Here is a 26246-nt window from a genome sequence, read left to right as displayed (position 1 = left end):
TGGTGAGAATGTGGAACTCGCTACCACAGGGAGTGGTTGAGGTGAATAGTATAGATGTATTTAAGGGGAGGCTGGACAAGTGGATGAGGGAGAAAGGAATCGAAGGATATGCTGATGGGGTGAGATGAAATGGGATGAGCAGAAGCCCCTGTGTGGAGCATGAACACGGCATGGACCAGTTGGGCTGAATGACCCATTTCTGTGGTGTACATTCTACGTAATTGTGCTGGGCTCAAGGCTCTATCCCTAACAGCTTGGATCTGCTCCAAGTGTTTATTTACAGTGCAGTTTAACAGGCTGATGATATCAACTAGCTTGGGGCAGTTACTGAATGCACAATTGATTTTTTCAGAATTTCCTATATTGCCCTAATATCTCCTTTAATCTATAAATGAGCATATTGTTTTTCTCTACAGTCAAACTGATGGAGAAAATTCGCGACGAGTTACTGAACCTCTTCACAACTGAGCCTAATGGCATTCCTCTAGCGAAACTATGTGAAGTCTACAGCAAGATATATCGGCGGAATCTAAAAGCAAGCACTTACGGATTCAGCTCCATCAAGGAGCTGATCAAGTCCTTGGACGATGTGCTGATTGAGGTCTCCATGCCAGGAGGAATCACCGTGATCAAACCAAAGTCCCCACAATCCTGTGGAATATTAAAAGCAGAAGAGAACAAATTTCAAGAAGCAGTGCCAGCTTCTGCACCAGCTGTGACTGTTCCGAGTGTGAAAACTCTGAACAAAAACTCTCTAGGAACTTGGACGTTTCCATTTGCTCCACAACCACAAGGTACTTCCATTTTTAAATCACGGATATTGATTAAAATTCTCCCATGTGAAACAGAAGAATAATATGCAGCTTGTTCTAATGCAGGTGAAGCCAGTCTATGTGGTTATTTGATTACAAAATATTTGCAGCACAGAAACAAGCCATTTGGCTCAACAGGTCCACGGTCACACGGCCCCTCGAGCCTGCTCCGCCATTCAATAAGATCATGCATGATCTTCCACCTCGACTCCATTTTCCCACCCAATCGCCATATCCCTTGATTCCTCTAGTGCCCAAAAATCTATCGATCTTAGTCTTGAATATATTAATCGACTGAGCATCCACAGCCCTCTGGTAGAGAATTCCAAAGATTCACAAGCCTCTTGAGTGAAGAAATTTCTCTTCATCTCAGTCCTAAATGGCTGACCCCTTATCTGAGACTATGCCCCCTGGTTCTAGACTCTCCAGCCAGGGGAAACATCCACTCAGCATCTACCCTGTCAAGTCCTCTAAGAATTTAATACGCAATCCTCATAGGACAGCCCTCTCGTGCCAGGAATCAGTCTGGTGAACCTTCGTTCCCTATTGGATTTATTAGTGACTATCTTATAGTTATGATGATCTCTAGTTCTGGTCTTGCCAGCAAGTGGAAACATCTCTCTGGCTACCCTTTCTTAAAGACCTCTATCAGGTCACCTTTTGGTCTTCTCTTTTCTAGAGAAAAGAGCCCCAGCCTGTTCAATCTTTCCTCAGGTATAACCTCTCCGTTCTAGTCATCGTCGTACGTGTCTTCATACTGTTCCCTTTGGGGAACTGTATGAAGTGGTGGAAGGATTTCTGGCCACGATTAACGCTCCTTCCGTGACCGTAACCATCTTCGTACCAGCCATTAGGGTGGTTAGTCCTATGGCGGGAGGGTTTTACGGGCTCCCACAACCCATACGAGGGGGGGGGGGGGGGCCACCCACACCCACGGACGCAAGTATCCCGCTGGTTGTCAACCCAGAATTTAGAGCCGGAGCTCCGACTCCACTTGCCGGGACTGTCTGGAGCGGTGTTCGAAACCCTACGCCTTCTGGCCCAGCGGCGGGGATGCTACCGCTACGCCAAAGGCCCACTCCCTCCGTTCTAGTATCATTCTAGTAAATCTTTTTTGTACCTTCTCCAGTGCTTCTATATTCTTTTTTATAATAATGGAGACCAGAACTGATCACAGTACTCCAAGTATAGTCTAACCAAGGTTCTATAGAAGTTTAACATAATTTCTCTGCTTTTCAATTCTATCCCTCTAGAAATGAACCCCAGTGCTTTGTTTGCTTTTGTATGGCTTTATTAACCTGTATTGCTACTTTTAGTGATTTGTGTATCTACCCCCCAGATCTCTGTTCCTCTACCCCACTTGTTTCTAAGGAACATGTGGCCTGCTTATGCTTCCCACCAAAATGTTCTTCCCCTCACTTATCTATAGTGAAGTTCATTTGCCAATTACACGCCTATTTTGCAAGTTTATTACCGTCTTCCTATACTTGATCGCAGTCCTCTGTATTAACTACACCCCCCCCCACCCCCCCAATTTGGTGTCCTCTGCAGATTTTGAAATTGTACTTCCGATTCCCGAGTCCAAATAATTTATGTAAATGGTGAACAACAGTGGACCCAGTACCGGTCCTTGTGGAACACCAATTCCCACCATTTGCCAATCTGAGTAACTAAGGGACCGTTAGTGATAAATTAATCCTTTGTTAAATATTAGATTTGCAACAATCAGCTGGATTTTAAAGTTTTTTTAACAAATTTTCTCCTATATTTTCCTGAGTCCACTCGCTTTTAATAGGAGGCAGTTCCATGGGCGCCACCAACCCTCTGGCACGTCGCCCAGTGCCTGTTATTCATGTGTACACATCGGCAGGCTATTTGATGATGGAGGGCATCACAGCCAAGCTCAGTCTTGTCCGCCCAACTGCACTTTGCAGGAGGAAGCACTGGATAGTGATCTGGAATGGGAACTCTTCCTGATTCTCTTTTCCATCCCTAGCCCAGAGGCAGTCGGGCGCGTTGCAGTTCCGCCACTACCACACCAACTGACCCAAATCCTTTACCCATTAAACAGATTCGTACAACTAGAGACAGTAATATATTTGACAATTCACTTCATTTATTACCGACAGAACATTTATTTTTAAAACACCCTAACTAACCATACAGAATAGCGCACATTAGCCTCGCGTCCAAAACTCTCGTGTGTGGATATTGATGAGGAATCGTGAAGATGGCTTGTTCAACCCTGTTCATAGCATGGGGTCTCTTTTTCTTTCCAACTAAGTAAAAACATGGCATCTCCTGATACCATTTTCTTTTATGGTTCTCTTCCTGCTGGATGCAACCACCCAGTTGCTCGAACCGATTGCCAAACAGAGATGAGAGGCCCCATGCCTTTTCACACCATACTGTTACTTCCTACCATTGCTTTTCACCGAGCCAGAACTTTGTTGTAAATAACCTTCGATGCTCTTGCACTACCCCCTGCTGTGATGAAAAGCCTGTGTTTTAAAAGCTTATGTGTTTCGACCTTATTAATTCTTTAAGCTCAGTATTTCTCCACCTAGCGTATTTATTTATATGTGCCTATCTTTACAGTGCAATATACTTAGTCCTGAAATTCATCCTTCTCTCATATTATCGGCATTATTGAGGGGAACATAACAGAAGAAATAGGAGCAGGAGTTGGCCATTCGGCCCTTTGAGCCTGCTCCGCCATTCAGTGAGATCATGGCTGATCTTCTGCCTCAACTCCATTCACCGGCCCTATCGCCATATCCCTTGATGCCTTTACTAGTCAGAAATCTATCGACTTCTGTTTTGAATATACCCAATGACTGAGCCTCCACAGCCCTCTGGGGTAGAGAATTCCAAAGATTCACCACCCTCTGTGTGAAGAAATTTCTTCTCATCTCAGTCCTGAATGGCCAACCCTTTATCCTGAGGCTGTGGCCCCTGGTTCTAGAATCCCCAGCCAAGGGAAACATTCTCCCAACATTCACCCTATCGAGCCCTGTAATAATTTTGAATGCTTCAATGAGATCCCCTCTCATTCTTCTGAATTCAAGAGAGTACTGGCCTAGTTTACTCAATCTCTTCTCATGCGACAGTCCCACCATCCCAGGAATCAATCTCGTGAGCCTTCGTTGCACTCCCTCTATGGCAAGTATATCTATCCTTGGGTAAGGAGACCAAAATTGTACACAGTACTCCAGGTGTGGTCTCACCAAGGCCCTATATAATTGGAGTAAGACGACTTTACTCCTGTACTCAAATCCTCTTGTAATGAAGGCCAGCATACCATTTGCCTTCCTAATGGCTTGCTGCACATGCACTTTCAGTGACTCATGTACAAGGACACCCAGGTCCCTTTGAGCATCTGCGTTCCCCAATCTTTCACCATTTAGGAAATACTCCGCCTTCCTGTTTTTCTACCAAAGTGGATAATTTTACATTTATCCACATTATATTCCATCTGCCACGTTCTCGCCCACTCACTGAGGCTGTCGAGATCCCCTTGAAGCCTCTTCGCAACTGACACTGCCACCTAGCTTTGTGTCATCAGCAAATTTGGAAATGTTACATTTAGCCCCCTCATCCAAATCATTGATATAGATTGTGAATAGCTGGGGCCCAAGCACCGATCCTTGCGGTACCCCACTAGTCACAGCCTGCCATCCTGAAAAAGACCCGTTTATCCCTACTCTGTTTTCTGCCTGTTAACCAATTTTCAATCCATGCTAGTATATTACCCCCATTCCATGTGCCCTAATTTTGTTCACCAACCTCTTGTGTGGGACCTTATCGAAGGCCTTCTGAAAATCCAAATACACCACATCTACCGGTTCCCCTTTGTCTACTCCACTAGTTACATCCGCAAAGAACTCCATATAGGTTTGTCAAACAGGATTTCCCTTTCATAAATCCATGTTGACTCTGCCCAATCTTACTATTAGTTTCTAAATGTCCAGTTATTGCATCCTTTATAATAGATTCCAGCATTTTCCCAACTACTGATGTCAGGCTAACAGGTCTGTAGTTCCCCATTTTCTCTTTTCCCTCCTTTCTTAAATAGCGGGGTTACATTTGCTATCCTCCAATCTGCAGGAACCGTTCCAGAATCTATAGAATTTTGGAAGATGACAACCAATGCATCCACTATCCCAATGGCCACCTCTTTCAAAACCCTAGCATGTAGGTCATCCGGCCCTTGGGATTTATCGACTTATAGTCCCATTAATTTTGCTGATACTATTTTTTTACTAATAATTTCTTTTAAGTTCCTCATTCTCACCACACCTTTGGTTTTCTCGTATTTCTGGGAGGTTTTTTGTGTCTTCCTCCGTGAAGACAGAAACAAAGTATTTAATTTCTCTGCCATTTCATCATTTCCCCATTATAAATTCTCCCGTCTCTGACTGTAAAGGACCTACATTTACCATCAGTCTTTTCCTTTTCACCTACCTAATAGAAGCTTTTACAATCCATTTTTATATTTTTCACTAGTTTGTGCTCATTCAATTTTCCCTTTCTTTAATCAATTTCTTGGTCCCCCTTTGCTGATTTCTAAAAAGATCCCAATCCTCAGGCTGACCACTTTTTCTGGCAACTTTATAAGCTTCCTCCTTTGACTTAATACTAGCTTTAATTTCTTTTGTTAACCATGGTTGGATCACTTTTCCTTTTGGGTTTTTATGCCCTAGAGGAATATATGTTTGTTGCAAATTATGCATTATTTCCTTGAATGTTAGCCATTGTATGTCCACCGTCACACCTTTTAGTGTAGTCTCCCAATCTACCATGGCCAACTTGTCCCTCATACCCTTGTAGTTTCCTCTGTTTAGATTGAAGACCTTAGTTTCAGATTGGACGACATCACTCTCAAACTTAATGTAAAATTCAATCATATTATGGTCACTTGTCCCTAAATGCCCCTTTACCACAAGATTATTGATTAGCCCTTTCTCATTACACAGTACCAGATCCAGAATAGCCTGTTCCCTGGTTGGTTCCTCCACATACTGATCCAGGAAACCATCTCACATGCATTCCAAGAATTCGTCCTCCACACCATTAGTGGTAATTTGATTTGCCCAGTCAATATTTAGATTAAAGCCCCCCATGATTACCGTATTGCCCTTGTTACATGCACTTCTAATTTCTTGATTGATACTGTGCCCTACATTACCACTACTGTTTGGTGGCCTATACACAACTCCCACCAATGTTTTCCGCCCTTTGCTGTTTCTTAGCTCCACCCAAACTGATTCCAGTTCTACATCACGATCTGCCGAGCCAAGATCTTTTATCTCTACCGTACCAATCTCATCCCTTACTAGCAGCGCTACGCCACCTCCTTTTCCTTTTTGTCTGTCCTTCTAAATGTTGAGTACCCTGGAACATTCAGTTCCCAGCTTTGGTTACCCTGCAACCATGTCTCTGTAATGGCGATTACATCATACCCATTTACTTCTATTAGTGCCATTAATTCATCCACCTTGTTGCGAATGCTACATGCATTTAGATAAAGTGCCTTCAAATTTGCCTGTTTAATATTTTTCTGCACTTCGACCCTCTTTACTGTTGGCCTTTGTTTCTGCTCCCTACTAGTTTTGCTGACAACTTTTCTAACTTTCACTTCCAGCTTTGTTTCTGTCTGTTCTGGGTCCACACTTCGGTTCCCAGCCCCCTGGCAAACTAGTTTAAATCCTTCCCAACAGCACTAGCAAAGCCCCCTGCGAGGATATTGGTCCCGGTTCTGAGACAGGCTTTTCAAGAACACAATCTAAATTATTTTTGTCTACATTACTGTTCTGTCTTTGTTAGAAATAAAAGTAATATAAAAACATATATCAATATTCTTACACCAGGTATTAATCCTGATGATGATAACAGAAAATGCTGGAAAAACTGAGCAGGCCAGGCAACATCCGTGGAGAGAGAAATAGAGTCAATGTTAACCCTGATAGCTTGGTCTAATGCACCAAAACCTTTATCTATTGGGCCTTCAGGGGAAGCAATATTTGTTTTTATTTTTCTATACATTTAGACTGTTTCTTTATGATACCAATGAATAAGGACCAGAATGGTTAATATGCAATGAGTTTTCAAATCTTTTGGATCTCTGACAAAGGTGGTTGAAAGTGGGCAGCAGAGATCCACAAGAACATTATGGCTTGTTTCATCTTTAGATTTAATTTGCCTCCTTCCCTCCATCCTTTCCCTGAATGACGTACAGTTTTTATTGTTCAGTTATTTAAAAAAAAGTATTACCAGTGCCTTTCGGTGAAAGTTGAACCCAGTATTATGATGGTTAATGAATTGAAGGGAAGTATGCCAAACAAAGACTAATGGTTTTTACCTCATTCAGCAGCCATACGCACAGCACCAGTAAGTGGCATTTTCTGTGGCCTGCCATTAACGAATTTGCCACCCAATTTTGGACCGACATCACAAATAACATTTGGTGTCACAAAACGCCAAACAGCCTCACCGGCACTGTCGACAGCATCTTCAGAGGACTATCCTGAACAAAGCGGAGCCTGTGCAAGACCGAGAAGTTGTAAAGAGGAGGAAACCTCAAAGAAAAACCCTGTGCCCGTATTCTGTTTCAGTCGCCCTGCACCGTGGAACATAGCAAATACGGCAGTGCAACCAAATGAATCTTGCACACTTAGTCAAAATATTGATACTTCAGTAAAGCCAAGACAACGTTCTGTCTCCCCTGCACTCTCAACGGTGTCTTCAGGTGACTTTCCTGCGTTGAACACGAAAATGTCAAAAGAACAACTGAAAAAGCTAAAAGAGGAGGAACTGAGGAAGACACGGTTAATGCATCGATTCCCCCAAAGTTACTTTCCACACGTACGGGAGGAACATAATTCTGTCATGCAGGCAGTTGAGACATTGGCCTCAGATACTCTAATGCACCAAAGAAGTAAGCACATCAATTTGGAAGATGTGAACCAGCGAATTAATGAGTTTATTCGTGCTGTAGCTGCTGAAGGAGAACGTGTCAGTGAAGAGAAGGTTTGTAGTAATGAATGAAAGAAAGGACTCTGGAAACAGAGAAATTTGACTGGCTTGTGATGAAGTGAGAAGAGCATTTTTTTTTTTATAGATACACATATAAGAACATAAGGAGCAGGAGTAGGCCATTCGGCCCCTCGAGCCTGCTCCGCCATTCAATAAGATCATGGCTGAACTTCTACATCAACACTATTCTGCCCGATCCCCATATCTCTTGATTCCCTTAGTGTCCAAAGATCTTTCAATCTCAGCCTTGAATATACTCATCGACTGAGCAGCTACAGCCCTCTGGGGTAGAGAATTCCAAAGATTGTGGCCTAGAAATTCAGTGGCCTGCGCCACCAGTTTGCGCCCAAAGAGGGCTTTTGCGCCACTGTGCAAACCTACCGCGATATTTAGCGGGGCGCTAATGGCGGCGTTAGCCATTAGCGCTGCGCCGCCACCGATGACGTCATCGGTGTGCGCAGCGCCCCGCTATCGCCCCACTGGCCATGTTTAGTTGCTGACGCCTCCCCCGCGCCGGCCGCAAACAGCGACCGGTACACGGGGCCTACCTGTGCCGGTAGTGGGGCGAGTTAAGGTGGAGGTGCGGCCGGCCGCTTTTTCGGCGGCCGCCTGCCCGCACCTCCGTCCCCGGCCTCCTACACCGCCCCCCCCGCGGCATTGCCGGCTGTTTCCAGAGAGCCCGGCACTTCTCCTTGGTGCCGGGCTCATTTGCCGGCACTCGCGAGCGGGGATCGCGCTGTTGCAGGCACCTCCCCCTTAAGAATGAGAGGAAGGCCTGCCGTGCCGCAGCGGGTGGCGCTGCGGCACTTTACACGCCGATACTCAGTTTCAGCGCCCCAAGCGGGGCGCCGAAACCCTGTTTAGCGGCCGGCTTCCACTTGGGGCACTGAAACTGAATTTCCCGCTGGCGCAAGTGGCTCAGCGCGCAGCGGTAATTCCGGCGCCCAGGCGAGCTGGGTGCCCCTAACTGAATTTCTAGGCCTATATATATATATATTTCTAATATTCCAGTGTTATACTGCCTTACCAGGGGAGTATATCACAGAATCACAGAAACCTCACAGTACAGATAGAGGCCATTTCGGCCCATCGAGCCTGCACCGACACATATCCCACCCGATCCCCGTAACCCCTACACCAACACATATCCCACCCTATCCCCGTAACCCCACGTATTTAATCCCCCTAACACTAAGGGTCAATTTTTATCATAGCCAATCAACCTAACCCGCACATCTTTGGACTGTGGGAGGAAACCGGAGCACCCGGAGAAAACCCACGCAAACACGGGGAGAATGTGCAAACTCCACACAGACAGTACTAGGGAATAGACTTGCAGTATTTTGGGACACAGAAGTTACTAAAATATTTTAAGTTATTTTTTTCTGTTTTTATATGCTGTTTCCCTTCCTCACTCCCCCAATCTTTCTTAATGCACCATTCAGACATGATTGTGTGGGCCAAAACAAAGTTACACTTGGAGGAATCATCTCGGACAACTTATCTGTTCTGAGATGAGCTTCTGCTGACGAGACGGATTATGTGACCTTGGGTGTTGCCCCCTTACATGCTGCTTATGTCAGTGCAAAATACAAGTTTAAAAAAATATATAGACAAAAATACATTTTGACGCATGTATAGATATATCTTTATTAATGCATTAAGATAAAGTGTAAACGAGCACTAAATGTGCAGTTCCCTGTCGACTTTTGTTTCAACCAGAGACTGAATGTTAAAACTCCAGCTCATTACAACTAAAAGTTTGTCTTCTCTCTCTTTCCCCCCCCCCACCCCCATCTTTCTTTTTAATACAGGTATTGAATAGAGTTTGCAGATACTATAGGACAGAAAACTTGAAAAATATTGGCATCTGGTCACCTTCCAAACAACTCTCAGCGATTCAAGAGCTTCGCCGAACACAGCGAGAAATCACCATTTTTATTGAGGTGAGTTGGAATTGTTCGTTTGGGGAGGGAGAATTCTTCAGCTGGAGTGAAGTTCCAGCAGGGTGGGATTTCTGCTCGCCTCACTCTCTCTGCCCCCAGCACTGACCTAAATGTGTCTCATTCTTCCCCCCCCCAAAATACTGATGGGAACTTCAAACTTTACTGGTGATGGCTCTATTTAGTTGTAGCGCTGTGTCCTCCTTTAAATTGACTCCCTATTTTTCTTCTAGCCCTAATGCACAACAAGATGCTTTTTTTTTTAATGAAGCAAATCAATGTCTTCTAATTACATACTTTAGGCTTTTGAGAACATCCGGTGCGTCTGCACTCTTTATGAGCTGAACCAGTGCTTGGCAGCACTGAAGAACAAAAAGAACTTTGAAGAACTGAACCTAGGCCCTTTATGCAAGCAGCCCCTTGTGCACAGGATGTTCAAAGTGCCCCAGTCACTGAAGGATGAGGATATATTTGAAATCGAGACGGTGGATATTTTACAGGTACAGTACGTGGCATGTTTAATCAGTATGAAGGTGCATGTTGTCTACAGAACAGGGGTTATGTTTATGATTTAGTTAGGTTAGTTTCACTCAACTAGAGTCGAGAGTAATAAAGTTTTCTGTTTCAGTAAAATAATGCTTTCTTACAACTTCAAAAAATACGTAAACTTTTAAGATTTGTTTTTTGTAGGGTGAATTCTATGCCGATGGTTACTTGTAGCATTACAAACTGGGCAAAGGTTTGCCTTGTTGACGTGAGGTTTTTGTAAGATGTTCCCAAGCGTGTGAATTCTTGATTCTGTCATCCTGGGCCATGCATTGCTCGTCGCTGAGCGTGCGGGCAGGTAACTTATTCGCAGGCTTCCTCCAGTGCTGATGAGCACCACAGCAGCTCGGGTGCTTATCCATTTTTAATCCCTTCTTTCCTCCGACACCCATCCCTCTTTTGAACAGGGAAACACGCAGAGGCCAATTGTGACGGACCCTATCCCTGCTCTGACTGATCTGTCTCGGCACAGATCAGGGATCATGTAGTGTAAGCATTTAAACTGCAGGTTTCTGCACATGTCAATTTTCTGACAGTGCCAACTATTACCATCTCCTTGAAGAGTAGAGAATGTAATGGAGTTGAAATCTGCATATAAAAGTTCAAATCTCTCGCTTGTAGATGTCCGTTGGATTGCTTCCTTTCTGTTCCATTGTCATTATCAATACTCGCAGTCATTCATGGTTTACTTTTCCCCCACAGAGTCTCCGTGCATATAGAAAAACCAACAGAGCACCAAAAATAGATTTGGCTGAATTTATAAAATACTTAGCAGATCAGTATCACTGTGACTCGCCGTACGAGCTTGGAATCAGAATTACTAGCATCGGACTTCTAATATCAGTAAGCTCCTTTTATTTTATTTTGATAGGTGTTTTTCATTTCAGCTGGTAATGTATTATTTCCCCCCCCGCCAACCACACATTTTTTGCCCCCTTTTTCAACCCTACTCTGTTGAAGATGCCGATTCATAATTGGGGTACAATTCTAAGGATGCCACCAGCCCTTTGGTAACTGCTTCAGTGTCTTGAGTGAGGCCAGACAGGAAGCTGCTCAGCTGTTGATCCCAAATCTGTCCCTTCCTGACTCCACACCCAAGCACTTCCAGCAGGGGCCAGTGGTTTGTAATCGGGAGCAACAATCATTCTCTGGCCTGCTATGGCCAATTGCAGCTGCTTTGCTACTGCTCTGACGGAGATCCGCTGACTTAAGTGAGCTCTTGGATCTTTATGACCGAGTGCTGTCAAGGGGCAATAGGTCCCAACTTGTAACATGAACCTGTCTTTTTTTGTTGTTGTTGCAAATGCTGACAAACCTGCTGTTTATGTTGAGTATTTTCTACCTTTTTTAATATTTGGGGTTTTGATAATCATAAATTGCTTGGTGCTTCACGCCTGTAAGTTGTTATCCAAACTGCTCCATAAAATGACTGCCTTATAATCAATTCCGGCTATCCATGGAGACAAAAAGCCAACATTGTCGCTAACTTTTCTCCTTGGTTAGCAAATTTATCTAAACTTTTGAGGTGAGCATTGCAATATTCCGTGGCACAAAGGTATGTGGCAGAGGACCTATAACATGTTAACATTTTGGGTGGGGGCCCTTTGTCAGAACTACATAGAATAATGCAGCACAGAAACGGGCCATTCGGCCCAGCCAGTCTGTGCTGGTGTTTATATTCCACACGAGTCTCCTCCCATTTCATCTACCTCATCTCAGCCTTTCAGCATATCTTTCTATTCCCTTTTCTCTCAAGAAATCATCTAGTTTCCTTTTGACAGCATGTAAGCAATTTGCCTCAACCACTTCCTGCGGTAGTGAGCTCCACATTCTAACCATACTCTGAATAAAGACATTTCTCCTTATTTCCCTATTGGATTTATTAGTATCTACCTTGTATTTATGGCCCCTAGTTTTGGATTCTCCCACAAGTGGAAACATTCTCTCCACATTTATCCTGTCCAACCCATTCATCATTTTAAAGACCTCCATCAGGTCAACTCTAAGGGCTGGATTTTCATTCAGCAGTCGGGAAGGAGGCGGGACTACAACTTTCAGGTTTTAATCCCGCCTCCATCGGCGTCCGGCCAATCCACGCGATTTTCCCTTGATTGACCTTGTTAAGCCCACCCAGCGGGCTCAGCAGGCCAATTAAGGGCCACCCGGCAACAGGTGACGTCACAGACTGAAATTTCATCTGTCAAGACGTGTTGACAGATGAAATATCAGTGTTTCACAGCTGTTTGAAGCTGTCAAACACTGACAGTCTGACTTCTAACTTGAGTCATTCTACACAGACTCAGTTAGAACTCTCACCGGCACTGAAAGCTGCAGGCTGTCACTTTTGACAGATCGCAGCCATTCTGCTTTCAGTGCCGGCTGAATGATGGACTCCCGAAGCCTAGAGGAAGAAAGGCTGTTAAGGTAAGTACAGGTAATTTAAACTTCTTTACACACTTTAGACACACCAAACACACTTACCTTTGCACTCATGCACCCATCACTCACCTGAACACCGACATCGCGACCCCTCCAAGTCCATCAACCCGACGGCCCACCTGCTCTAACCTGGCGTGGTTTAGAGCCGTCGGGAATCCCACACGACACCCCTCAAAATAGGGATTAGGCTAAAAACTACCTGTTAACAGGCAGTTAATTGGCACTAATCCCTTCCCGCCTCGGGTCAGCGGGTCCCAGTGCAGGGCGTGTACCCGCCTCCTTTGAAACTTACGTGGAGGCGGGTTTTGGGCGGGGTGGTGTCGGGACCCCCGAATTCGGGATTTTAGCCCCCCGCACGCCTAAAAGCCCGCCTCACGGCACACTGAAAATCTAGGCCTAAGTGTCTCTTTTCTAAAGACAAGGCCCCAACCTGTTCAGTCTTTCCTGATAAAAGTCCAAGTTCTGACAAAGGCTTTTCTACTCAAAACATTAGCCTGTTTTTTTTCTCTCCCCAGTTGCTGGCGGACTTGCTGTGTATTTTCAACATTCTCTGCTTTTATTTCAGTATGTAGCAGCAGTCCACAATCAAGCTGTCTATCTGCTGTCCTTTGGGCAAGGAATGAGAATTGTTTAAAGGAGACTTAAAAAAAAAGCAAGAAACAACAGGTCTGCTAGAGACCCCTTGAAGGAGCACACCAACTAATGAATGTTTTCTTTAGTCTGATATTGTACTTTTAAAAATTGGACGAGACTTTAATGACTCCTGAATTCTAAATGCTAGGTTGTACAGTGATTGTAAAATTGTGACTTTTGCCATTTTGTACAGTACATGCCCTAACTATATTGTCCATCATTACTCAGTGTGCAGTGTGTCTAGTTACTTCCTACATCGCCTTGCTATAGATAATCCATATCCCCCTCTCTGCAAAATGTCTCTCAATATAGCACAGAAGGGAGCCATTCGGCCCATCGAGTCTGCGCTGTCTCATTCAAAGAGCAATCCGGTTAGTCCCACTCCCTCGCTCTTTCCCCAAATCCCTGCAATTTTTTCTCCTTCAAGTATTTATCCAATTCCCTTTTGAAGCCTGCTATTGAATCTGAATCCACCACCCTATCAGGCAGTGCATTCCAAATCCTAACCACTCGCTGCATAAAAAAGTTTTCCCTCATGTCGCCTCTGGTTCTTTAGCCAATCACCTTCAATCTGTGCCCTCAGGTTTTCGACCCTTTAGCCATTGGAAACAGTTTCTCTTTATTTACTCTATCTAAATCCTTCATGATTTTGAACACCTCTATCAAATCTCCTCTTCGCCTTCTCTGCTCCAAGGAGAACAACCCCAGCTTCTCTAGCCTGTCCACGTAACTGAAGTCCCTCGTCCCTGGAACCCTGAAATCTCTTCTGCACGTCCTTCCTAAAAGTGGTGCCCAGAATCGGACACAATACTCCAGCTGCTCAGTCGACATTTTTTCTACCTCTCGGCACTCAACACCTAAAATACAAGGCTAGAAACTACTGCTGAAAAGGAATTGATTACAATATCTGTATAGAAGAAGGAGGGAAAATAGAGACCGTCACTGCAGCCCATGGTTTAGTAGCTGGGAGCAGTGAAAAGTTAGTATCTGCACTGTTGGCTGGGAAATGGTTTGTTGCCGTGAGAGACGGGGAGGGGAAAAGAAGAAAAATCCCTGAAAGTGAAGAAAAGTCATTACTAAATCGTTCTTTGATGTGTTAAACCTTTGTTGAACAGACGCTGACGAAGGCTGTAAACACTGAACGGGCTGCCGCGGAAAAGGCGAGAAATCAAATTCAGAGGGAAATAGAGGCGGAAGTGAGCAATCGGATGAACAAAGTTAAGAAGAATGTGCTAGACCCCGCTGGTGGCCCACAGCTTTACTCCACCAGTGGATGCCTGGATCTCCGTAAGCAGTATGTCTCTGTCACAGCAGCAGAGGCAGTCTTTCAGGTGTTCATGAATGTAAACGGAGCTTTCAGTGAAAAAATGACTAAGGTAGGCAATTATATTTTTCTATGGTTGTAATCTTATTTCATCTGTTTAAATAAAATATATAGTACTAGCAAAATAGTGGCTGGTGTTTATTGGCTATGCAAGAACCTCACAGAGGAGGAAGTGAGAGAAATGGATTGAGTGCGTGTTTGGTGTAAGATGACGAAGAATCTTCAGTTTACTTTGCCCTGTGTACCTTGACTTTGCAAATACAGTGAAACCTGTAAATAACAGACACCTTAGCGCTTGGCATCAGCTGTCATTTTTTTTGCAGGTGTCTTTATTTTCAAAATAGTCATTATCTGTACTGTTTCAAATCTCTTCTGTTTTAAATAAATCCAAAGTAAATGGGTGTTCTTTACCCAGCATCCATAGCTGCAGGGAAACTACTCTATCCCTGAGATAGAGTCGTGCAAGTGTTCACTCCCAGCGATGGTGCTTTCTCTACGGCTATGCATGCTGGGTAAAGAGCTCCCCATTCCACAAAAGCTGCTGCCGCCTCGCGCTGGCCGCCATGCACCAGCCACAAGAGAATTCGGAGACAGAAGGGAAGCCAGCTGCAAGGGGAAGCACCAGTGAACCAGACTCGGTGAAAGTTCCAGATACAGCAGCTTTGTAACTGGCCGTGTCCCGTGTTTTAAGTTGTAAAAGGGCTTGCTTCATCGAAGACTGTCCATGGTTCGTAATTTGTGAGTGTCCGTGGTTTCAGAGTACCTCGTGTGTATTTTAATGTAACTTGTTTGGGTGTCTCTCTGTGTTTTTTGGGAGTGTCTGTACAGGTTTTACTGTACATCACCTGCAAAGTGCATCATTTCTTTTAAAACTGTTTATTCAACTGCATTGAAATATATAAAGTGGGCATCTGGTGCCATGCAGTTATTTTCTACTCTGGTAGCCAGTGGGACATTATCTGACGCTATTTTAAGCAGAATATTTAGAGACGGACCGGGTTGATGGGTAGTATCTCCAGCATACATGACCTTTGGATAGTGAAGAGAAAACTACACATGTGGGAGACTTTTCAGACTCAGTAACTCAACAGAACTTAAGCAGAGGTAAATTTTAATTTTTTTTAGTATCCTTTTAAAGATTAGTAATAAAAGGGAGTAAAAGAAAATCATCTCCAATGACAGTATGTGTAGTAAACACTTGAATGGGATCAGTACTATCTGAGTTTCCATTTTCTTGTGCTCTTTATGGTAACTAGCACCAACCACTTAATGCAGTGTCTTTTGGCACAAGTGCTGGGCCAAGATTTCTGTTGCACTGGTGCCAAAAGTATAATGCTGCGCGTGCTGGACCAATCTTGATAATGCCAACCTAAGCAAGACTGCCTTAACTGGTTTTGCATTCATGCCATCTAACTGCAAAGCCTCCCTTTTATTTACTTGGGCGGCTTCCTATAATGCCATTCTATTTTCTACAGATTGAATTGAGCTGATTTTGTCTGCTCGTTCTTTTCAAAACAGATAATACACCCGCAGTACAGGAGAGTGATTAAATGCATTTGATGCACGAGTCCAAACATGAGTGGAATTCTGTCGCCCCTTCCATAGTGTTGCAAGCAGCTGGTATAATTGCTTTGCTTCCAGCTTGGACCACTATACTGTTGAACTGCACTGCCAAGTGCAACAATAGCTTGCATTTATATAACGCCTTTAATACAGAAAAAACGTCCCAAGCTGCTTCACAGAGACGTAAGCTGGCACCGAGCCAAAGAAGAAATTGGTCAGAGGTGGGGTTTAAAGAGTTTTAAATTCCAGAGTATAGGGCCTAGCCAGCTGGCAATGATGGTGAGGGGCAGTGTGCCAAAAAAGGCAGAATAGAATGGCGGAGCTTTGGGTGGGTTGGGGGTGTTGTAGGGCTGGATGAGGTTACAGAAATAGGGAGGGGCGAGGCCATGAAGGGATTTAAACATGGGAATTTTAAATAGGAGGTGTTGGACTAGGAGCCACTAAGGCAGCAAGGACAGGGATGGTGGGTGAGTGGGACTTGGTGCGAGATAGGATACGGGCAATAGAGTTTTGGATGGTTTGAAATTTACGGAGCATGTAGGACTGGAGGCCGGCCAGGAGAATATTGAAATTGTCGAGTCTAGAGGTGACCAGCATGGATGAGGGTTTCAGCAGCAGATGGGTTGAAGTAGGGACAGAGGTGTCACAGAATTGGAAGAAGGTGGTGACATGAATCTTGTCATTCATGTGGAAATGACTTATGAAATGATACTGGGCGGCCTGCTGGTGGCGCTGTCCAGGGAGAGTATAAATACTCGGGGCATGGGCCCAGCTTGCTCAGGACATTCTTTAACAGGAACTAGTGAAGGACACAACTAGATCTCCATGTTGAAAAACAGTTGATTAAAGCCTTGTTTAATATTTAGACCAAGTGCCTAGTAGTTTTCTTACATCAGGTGGTCTTTGTGATCGAGAGGATACGGGGCTGGAAGCTCATCTCTGGGTTGAATATAACGCCACGGTTAAGAGCAGTCTGGTTCAGCCTGAGACAGTGGCCGGGGAGCGGGTGTAATCGGTTGCAGAAGTACAGAGTTTGTGATGGAGGCTGAGGACAATGGCTTTGTTCTTCCCAATGTTCAACTGGAGGAAATTGCGACTCATCCAAGACTGGATGTCGGATAAGCACTCTGACAACAGTGCAGTACGGTCACAGCACATTGTCAGCAGAGCTGTTGGTAGTTCTGTAAAGAAGGAACTGCTGCTGCAGATACCTTTTAGGATTCTTTGTTCATACAGATTTACAATTGGAGAGTCCGATACATTATATATAAATATACCATGTGTAGAAGAATAATTGGTGGTTCATACTCTGTTTTACACATCCTATAACTTTTATATAGTGTGCCCAGCTTCTCTCTTACGACTGATTTTTTTTTTCTCTTCTATATATTTTTTTTTAAACCCTTCTGTTGTTCCTCCTCACTTGTCATCCTCTCCCGCTACTCTATACTTTTTAATTTCTTGGAGCATCCCAGTGCCTACAGAGGAATCTATTGCAGATTAAACTTCCCAATGATGTTGGCTCTGGCCCATCTAATAGTGCATTTTTTTTTTAATGATCAGTATGTTCAGGACTTCCTGATCAAGGTGGGTGACGATCGTTTGGCCCGAACGCTCTTTCAATTGGCCATTAGCTGTGGCTCACTGGAAATTCCTCAGGACTTGGTGGCTAAAGAAAAACCGAGTAAGCTGACTGTAAATGGCACAGGGGACAATGAAACTCCACCTCCTAGTGAAGGTGAGTTGTGTTTTGAAACCCTGCTGAATTATGTGGTGTTCCTGACTTTATAATTCACAAGTATATCAAGGAAAATATTAATGAAAAAATAGACCACTTTACTTTTTTTATAATTGAGAATAAATCTACCATTAAACGCAGATGGGGCAATGAGTTCCAGGTGGTGGTCTGTTACACTGGTGAAATGCCTATCTCTGTTGCCCAATTGTAGTAGTGAGGTGGTTTCCCCCATAAGTGGGAGGGAAATTCAAGCTAATTGTCGACAGGAACTTGCATTTATATAGCGCCTTTAACATAGTAAAATGTCCCACGGTGCTTCACTGGAACATTGGCAAGCAGAATTTGACACTGAGCCACATAAGGAGGTAGTGGGACAGGTGCTTGGTCAAAAGAAGTAGGCTTTAAGAAGTGTTTTTTAAAGGAGGCGAGAGAGGAGGAGAGGTTTAGAGAGGGAAATCCAGAGCTTAGGACCTAGGCCGCTAAAAGCATGGCCGCCAGTGGTGGAGCGATGAAAATCGGGCAGTATCCAGTACCTCCTAGTGCTGACTTGAGGTTTGGGACCAAGTATCCCACCTACCCTATAGACGGTCGTTGATCTGTGGCATTAAGGCAATCTGCATAGGTGAGAGGGGACTTAAAAACCTACCCTTTAATGTATTGAATAGGGAAAGAATATTCCCTCTGTCTGGAGAGGCAGTGACGAGAGGTCATCAATTTAAAATTGACACCAACAGAAAGAAGAAAACGATCAGGAGAATTTTCTTTCTGCTGAACCTTGTTGCAGCATGGAATACTTTGGCATAGGGAGTTGTTGAGAGGGAGATCATTGCATCTCATCAGGGAAAAGTTGATAAACTTTTAAAGCAGAGGAAGATACAGGGAAAGAGATGGGAAGTGGGACTAATTGGATAGCTCGTTCAAAGAACCCCCACAGGCACGATGGGCTGAATGGCCTCTTTTTTGTGCTGTATGATTCTATGGTAGTGGGGTTAGTTTTAGATTGCTGTAGCAAAGTGCTGGCACAGAAACGATGAGCTGAATGATCTCCTGTACTGTAAATCTCTGTGCTCAATGGTGTCATTCAAAGGATGCCCCCCCCCCCCGCCGATGTACAGCAGTCCTTCAGTGCAACACGGGGGTAACCTGTACTGAAGTCCTGGGTGTAAAGGAGGAAGGTCACCCAACATGAATTTCGGATGGCGAGAGAAAGGGTTTAAAACTCTCTCTTCCTGTTTCTTTCCCAACTATATTTCTCTCCAGCACTCTCAAACCCCGTGTCGAGGCATGTCACTGCTCCTCTGAAGTCAGCTATCAGTGCATGTATGTGCACCCAGAGCTGAATCTTAAGTTCTCCATGCCCCCTTTCCTCGTTCCCACACGCACACAATATGGCACTTGCGTGATGCAGTAAATTAGAAAATGGTGGATCTCAGGAGTCCTACCACTTGTGGCACTGTGCACCAGTGCTTCAAGGTATTGTGCTTCTCCACTGGCCTAATAGCTGCACGATTACATTGCTGATGATGCGTAGAGCAGTGTGTTGCTGAGTGTATTACTGTGTGTTTCTCTCTTGGCCCTTAGGATCTGTAAGAGAATATTTGCAGAAGAATCTCTCCAGTGTGACTGGGTACTTGAATCTCGTCTATTTATCCAAACTGGAGAAAAAGTTGATCGATCACTTCAAGTTGAAGGGCTTTGTTGTCATGGGACATGGCACTTTCCTCGAATATTTGGTGAAACACTCTCAGGTAAGTTCTTTTTAAAAAGGTAAATTTTGCACTCATTAAGGTGAAAGTTGGGAAAATCTTTGTTGTTTAGTACTGAGACATTCATTCTGTCAAGTATGGGCTATATGTGACCTTGGGTCACAGAGATGAAAGAACAGTGTGCTCTCTCGTTGCACTACCCAGTCTCCACTGCCTGTTGTATTATTTTTGGAAAAGCTGCATTGTTCCTTCAAAGTATAAATAGTCATTGTAAATTTAAAAATCATGCATGTATATAAAACTGAAAATGACCTCCCTCCATCTCTCAAGAAAGGAACATTCTGTGCTGTACTTATGCAGTCAATTTACTGTAGCTTCCCATTGAGTCTACAAGGATTGATCGCAGAGGCTAACACATTGCCAGTGTCTATAACCAGGAAGTAGGAGATCCCACTCTGAGGTCACTGAGAGTCATGCTTACATGACACAAAACAACCACATTGACCAGTGTTCATTGCCTCTCATTTTCCTTAGCATTCCTTTTAGTTTTGCCCCCAACACTTTGCTAGACCAGTTTCCTTAAGCAAATTAAGTCTGTTATGAGCCAATAACTATCTTTGTTCTGTGTCTTGTGGAGGTTAGTGCGGCGCACGTCGAATCATTGCAAATTGCTTACTAGGTTTTCAGGCACCCCAAATATTCTCTCTCATGTTCCCTTACATTGTGTGGTAAATGCATTGATGTACCAGCCTTGCTGTATCCATGTTCACCTTGTGTACAAGCTGTTGTGTGTACTGTGACAATTCAACCTGCTTCTGAACGTCAGGTTGAAAGCGGGTTTCGCGCTCGAGTGTAATGACCAAGAATGCCAGTACAGCACCCAAAAAGGGAAATGCTCCTGATCCAAGGTAGTGATTGTTTGTTTTGTTGCACAGCTGCTGGAAGAAGCTGCTGGGGGCAGTCTATTTCTATCTCCACAAGATGCCAGAACTTGTGGATTCCGACCAAGCCACCAAGACGTGTACGAGTTCATCAGGCAATGTGAAACCCTTGAGGAGTCCATGGTAAGTAAGCTCACTAAAAAGTGCCACCTGGAATGGGAGGGAGCAGAATCATAGAAATTTACGGCACAGAAGGAGGCCCTTCGGCCCATCGTGTTTGTGCTGGCCGAAAAAGCTATCCATCCTAATCCCACTTTCCAGCTCTTGGTCCATAGCCTTGCAGGTTACAGCACTTCCAAGTGCATATCCAAGTACAGGAAACTTTGGTTTATCCGGAGGTTAACTGTCCGGAATGCTCAAGCCACCGGCAAAATTCAGGAGTCGGTTCAGTAAGTTTCTTTTCTTTTCGTTGCTTTTTTTTCACCAGTCAGGCTCTGCAAGGTCTAGCTAAAGCTGTTGCTTAGCTACAGAGACGCTTGCAAGCTACGGCCAACTGTTTAGAAGCTAAGCAACAGGGTTTGTTGCTAGATACAGAGCTCAAAAGCTTCCGTATGTTTTAACATTACCGCTGGTTTGTCCGGCAGTTTTGATGGGATGGCAACAGCTCGGTCCCGTTGGTGCCGGATGGCACAAAGTTTCCTGTACTTTTTAAATGTGATGAAAGTTTCTGCCTCTACCACCCTTTCAGGCAGTGAGTCCCAGACCCCCACCGCCCTCAGTGAAAACATTTCTCCTCAACTCCCCTCTAATCCTTCTACCAATTACTTTAAATCTATGCCCCAGAAGGCAAAATGTTCTGCTTTACAGGTCCCAGATTAAAATGCATGTGGAAGCTAGTGGTGGGGTGGTGTGATGGCACAGCATGATGGGGAACCAATATGAGTTCATGCTCATGATGTTCCCAGTGCAATGGGTTCCTTGTGATGCTATTGGAGAAGTACCAGGTGGATGCCAGAATCCTCAGGGATGATCCGTCCCAGATGCACACCTCTTGGTGAAGTCTGGGAATGGGCTGCTCACCTATCCTGCTGCCATACCACAAGGTGAAGAATTAGTGAGAGAAGTGAAATAGTATCGGAACCTGTAACTTTGAAATCAGGACCAACTGGTTACAGGTTCCAATACTATACTTGCAATGAATATTTTGCTTCACAATTTATATTGTCTTTAGACTTTTCACTTCTTGTTTTTCATTGTCTAGTTTCCATTTTCTTTCTCTACATTTTTTCCACCACAATTTGTCAAAATTGCCCAGAATTTTTAAAGTTTTCAGAACAGCCCTGGACTGTTCTTTGCTGACCTGATGTGCAATGTTGTCTACATGCTGAGACTTAAATAGTTTGTTGATCAGTGTGTGGACTGTATTCTACTCATGCATGTCCTGAGTTAAAAGATCTAGATAATTTTATGTCTGGGTGTAACCATTCTCTGACTTCAGTTTCCAGCGATTGAAGCTGCATTGAGAAGCCAGTTTAGGGTGAAAGACAGCAAGGAGCTAGGACACGGGACACTGTCCAATATGGTCAAGATGGTGCAGCGTCAAGCCAGGTCACACAGTGACCATAACAATCTCCGAAGCCTAGTGTTGTATGAAGCCACGCTGTTTGTTAAAGAATCCAGGTGAGGCTCTGAGAAATTAAACCACCTGCACCCAGGAGATTTCTGTCAGATCCTTTTCAGGATATTCTTTGACTAATTAATAAAAAAATAATAATTTTGTCTCTAAAGTTACTACAACACTGATTCAAGCAGTTTTGTCGGGCTCCTTGGGGACCTGAGTATGGAGCGTGCCTTGTTGTGTCTATTGAATGCCCCCTTGCTGGAGGATCTCGCAGAATGGTCACAGTGGGAGTTGGTATTTGAACCACAGCATGGTTCCCTCAAGGACTTTATCGAACAACATTGTGGCAAGAAAGCAGCTCAGCTTAGTGTGGAAAGTAAGAATTTCACTTGTTTTATTTATATATTGTACCATTTCTCCCAATTTATAGTTAAGCTTTAAGAACATGAATTGGGAGCAGGAGTCGGCCATTTGGCCCATCGAGCCTGCTCCGCCGTTCAATATGATCATGGCTGATCTTCAACCTCAACTCCATTTTCCTGCACCATCCCCATATCCCTTGATTCCCTTAATATCCAAAAATCTATCAATCTCTGCCTTGAGTATACTCAATGACTGAGCCTCCACAGCCCTCTGGGGCAGAGAATTCCAAAGATTCACCGCCCTCTGAGTGAAGACATTTCTCCTCATCTCAGTCCTAAATGGCTGACCTCTTATTCTGAGACTGTGACTCCTGGTCCTAGACTCCACAGCCAGGGAAAATATCCTCCCTGCATCTACCCTGTCAAGCACTTAAGAATTTTGTATGTTTCAATGAGATCACCTCTCATTCTTCTAAACTCTAGAGAATATAGGCCTAGTCTACTCAATCTCTCCTCATAGGACAATCCCCCCATCCCAGGAACCAGTCTGGTGAACCTTCGTTGCACTCCCTCTATGGCAAGTATATCCTTCCTTAGGTAAGGAGACCAAAACTGTACACAATACTCCAGGTGTGGTCTCACCAGGGCCCTATATAATTGCAGTAAGACGTCTTTACTCTTACACTCAAATCCTCTTGTAATAAAGGCCAACATACCATTTGCTTTCCTAATTGCTTGCTGTACCTGCATGTTAACTTTCGTGTACAAGGACACCCAGGTCCCTCTGAACACCAACATTTCCCAATCTTAATCTTTCACCATTTAAAAAATACTCTGCTTTTTTATTTTTCCTACCAAAGTGGATAACTTCATATTTCTACACATTATATTCCATTTGCCATGTTCTTAACCACTCACTTAGCTTGTCTATATCTTTGCATCCTCCTCACAACTTACTTTCCCACCCAACTTTGTATCATCAGCAAACTTGGATATATTACATTTGGTCCCTTCACCCAAATCATTGATATAGATTGTGAATAGCTGAGGCCCAAGCACTGATCCTTGCGGTACCCCACTAGTTACAGCCTGCCAACCCGAAAATGACCCGTTTATTCCTACTCTCTGTTTTCTGTCCGTTAACCAATCCTCAATCCATGCCAGTATATTACCCCCAATCCCATGAGCCCTAATTTTGTTGAATAACCTCTTGTGTGGCACCTTATCAAATGCCTTCTGAAAATCCAAATACACCACATCCACTGGTTCCCCCTTATCTATTCTGCTCGTTACAACCTCAAAAAACTCTTAACAGATTTGTCAAACACGATTTCCCTTTCATAAATCCGTGTTGGCTCTGCCCAATCCTATTATTATTTTCTAAGTGCCCTGTTACCACACCCTTAATGATAGATTCTAACATTTTTCCTACTACTGATATCAGGCTAACTGGCCTGTAGGTCCCCATTTTCTCTCTTCCTCTTTTCTTAAATAGTGGGTTTACATTTGCTACCTTCCAATCCACAGGAACCGTTCTAGAATCTATGGAATTTTGGAAAATGACAACCAATGCATCCACTATCTCTCTAGCCACCTATTTCAAAACCCTAGGATGTAGGCCATCGGGTCCAGGGGATTTATCGGCTTTCAGTCCCATTAATTTCTCCAGTAATATTTTTTTACTAATTTCTTTCAGTTTGTCATTCTCGCTAGACCCTTGGTTCTCCACTATTTCCAGGAAATTTTTTGCATCTTCTTCCGTAAAGACAGACACAAAGCTTTTGTTTAATTTCTCTGCCATTTCCTTATTCCCCATTATAATTTCTCCTGTCTCAGCCTGTAAGGGACCCACATTTACTTTCGCTAATCTTTTCCTTTTTACATACCTATAGAAGCTTTTACATTCTGTTTTTATGTCTCTCGCTAGTTTACTCTCCTATTTTCCCTTTCTTTCTTGGTCCTCCTTTGCTGAATTCTAAAATCCTCCCAGTCCTCAGGCTTACTCTTTTTGGCAATATTATAAGCCTCTTCCTTTGATCTAATACTATCTTAAACTTCTCTTGTTAGCCATGGTTGGACCACTTTTCCTATGGGGTTTTTGTGCCTTAAAGGAATGTATATTTGTTGTAAATTATGTATTAATTCCTTAAATGCTAGCCATTGCTTCTCTACCGTCATACCTTTAATGTAGTTGCCCAATCTACTTTATTCAAGTCGCCCCTCATACCTACGTAGTTTGCTTTGTCTAGATTGAAGACCCTAGTTTCGGATTTAACAATCACTTTCAAACTCAATATAAAAATATCTCATTATGGTCACTCTTCCCTAAAGGCTCCTTTACTCCAAGATTATTAATTAACCCTTTCTCGTTGCACAATGCTAGATCTAAGATAGCCTGTTCCCTCGTTGGTTCCTCAACATACTGATCTAGAAAACTATCTTGCATACATTCCATGAATTCGTCCTCCACACTATTACTGCAAATTTGGTTTGCCCAGTCTATATGTAGATTAAGGTCCCCCATGATTACTGTATTACCCTTGTTACATGCTCCTCTAATTTCCTGTTTTATACTCTGCCCTACATTACAACTACTGTTTGGGGGCCAATAAACAACTCCCACCAATGTTTTCTGCCCCTTGCTGTTTCTACTTATTCGGAGCTAAGATCCTTTCCCTCTACTGTCTTATCCCATCCTTTATTATCAGGGCTTCCCCTCCTCCTTTTCCATTTTGCCTATCTCTTCTAAAAGTTAAGTATCCTGGAATATTTAGTTCCCAACCGTGGCCACATTGCAACCATGTCTCTGTAATGGCTATCAGATCAAACCTATTCATTTCTATCTGCGCTATTAATTAATCTATTTTGCTGTGAATGCTTCGCGCATTCAGATACAATGCCTTTAGCTTTGATTTATTTCTATTTTCCCCTGATGTCACCTTAGTTACTGATGCCTTATTACCTTTGTTACTCTCTCTCTGTCCCTTCCTGACCCACTCTGCTTATTTTTACCCAAAACTCTGCTCTAGAACCTTGACATTTCTCTCGCTGCTTTTAAATTTACTCTTTGCTGAATCCCCCCCCCCCCCCCCCCCCCGCTTCATTAGTTTAAAGCCCTGCCTACTGCCCTAGTTATTCGGTTCGCCAGGACACTGGTCCCAACCCGGTTTAAGTGGAGCCTGTCCCAATGGAACAGCTCCCTCTTTCCCCAGTACTGGTGCCAGTACCCCATGAACTGAAACCCCTTCCTCCCACACCACTCTTTGAGCCATGCATTTAAAGCTCTAATCTGTTTGTCCCTATACCAATTTGTGTGTAGCTCCGGTAACAATCCAGAGATTATTACCTTTTGAGGTTCTGCTTTTTATTTTGGATCCTAGCTCCTCAGACTCCCTCAGCAGAACCTCATTCCTAGTTCTACCTATGTCGTTGGTTCCTACGTGGACCATGACAACTGAATTCTCCGCCTCCCACTCCAAGTTCTCCTCCAGAGTAGATGTCTTTAACCCTGGCACTGGGCAGGCAACACAACCGTTGGAACTCTCGGTCACAGCTGCAGAGAACAGTATCTATCCCCCTGACTATACTGTCCCCTACCACAACTACATTCCCTTTCACTCCCCCCACCTGAATGGCCTCCTGC

General features: G+C 43.9%; 1 protein-coding gene across 5 annotated transcripts in view; it reads left to right on the top strand.

Annotated features, from left to right (window-relative positions):
- The window catches only part of LOC147102975 (uncharacterized), a 164691-nt gene that overhangs the window by 67958 nt on the left and 70487 nt on the right, over positions 1–26246 (top strand). For 4 of the 5 annotated variants that reach the window (XM_085963981.1, XM_085963977.1, XM_085963978.1 and 1 more), the window contains 11 exons: positions 417–794; positions 7183–7841; positions 9662–9793; positions 10093–10290; positions 11039–11179; positions 14524–14784; positions 17859–18033; positions 19615–19781; positions 20675–20803; positions 22119–22300; positions 22409–22617. In XM_085963981.1, the coding sequence (XP_085820107.1) occupies positions 417–794; positions 7183–7841; positions 9662–9793; positions 10093–10290; positions 11039–11179; positions 14524–14784; positions 17859–18033; positions 19615–19781; positions 20675–20803; positions 22119–22300; positions 22409–22617 (2631 nt within the window). The remainder of the gene's footprint in view (positions 1–416; positions 795–7182; positions 7842–9661; positions 9794–10092; positions 10291–11038; positions 11180–14523; positions 14785–17858; positions 18034–19614; positions 19782–20674; positions 20804–22118; positions 22301–22408; positions 22618–26246) is intronic. The other variant, XM_085963979.1, reaches the window with a different exon arrangement.

This window comes from Somniosus microcephalus, chromosome 21 (genome assembly GCF_052327205.1).
Source record: "Somniosus microcephalus isolate GS21.2 chromosome 21, FLI_Smic_1.0, whole genome shotgun sequence".
NCBI classification, from domain to species: domain Eukaryota; kingdom Metazoa; phylum Chordata; class Chondrichthyes; order Squaliformes; family Somniosidae; genus Somniosus; species Somniosus microcephalus.
The sequence above is the reverse complement of the archived record's forward strand: the minus strand, read 5'-3'. Positions and strand labels throughout refer to the sequence as shown.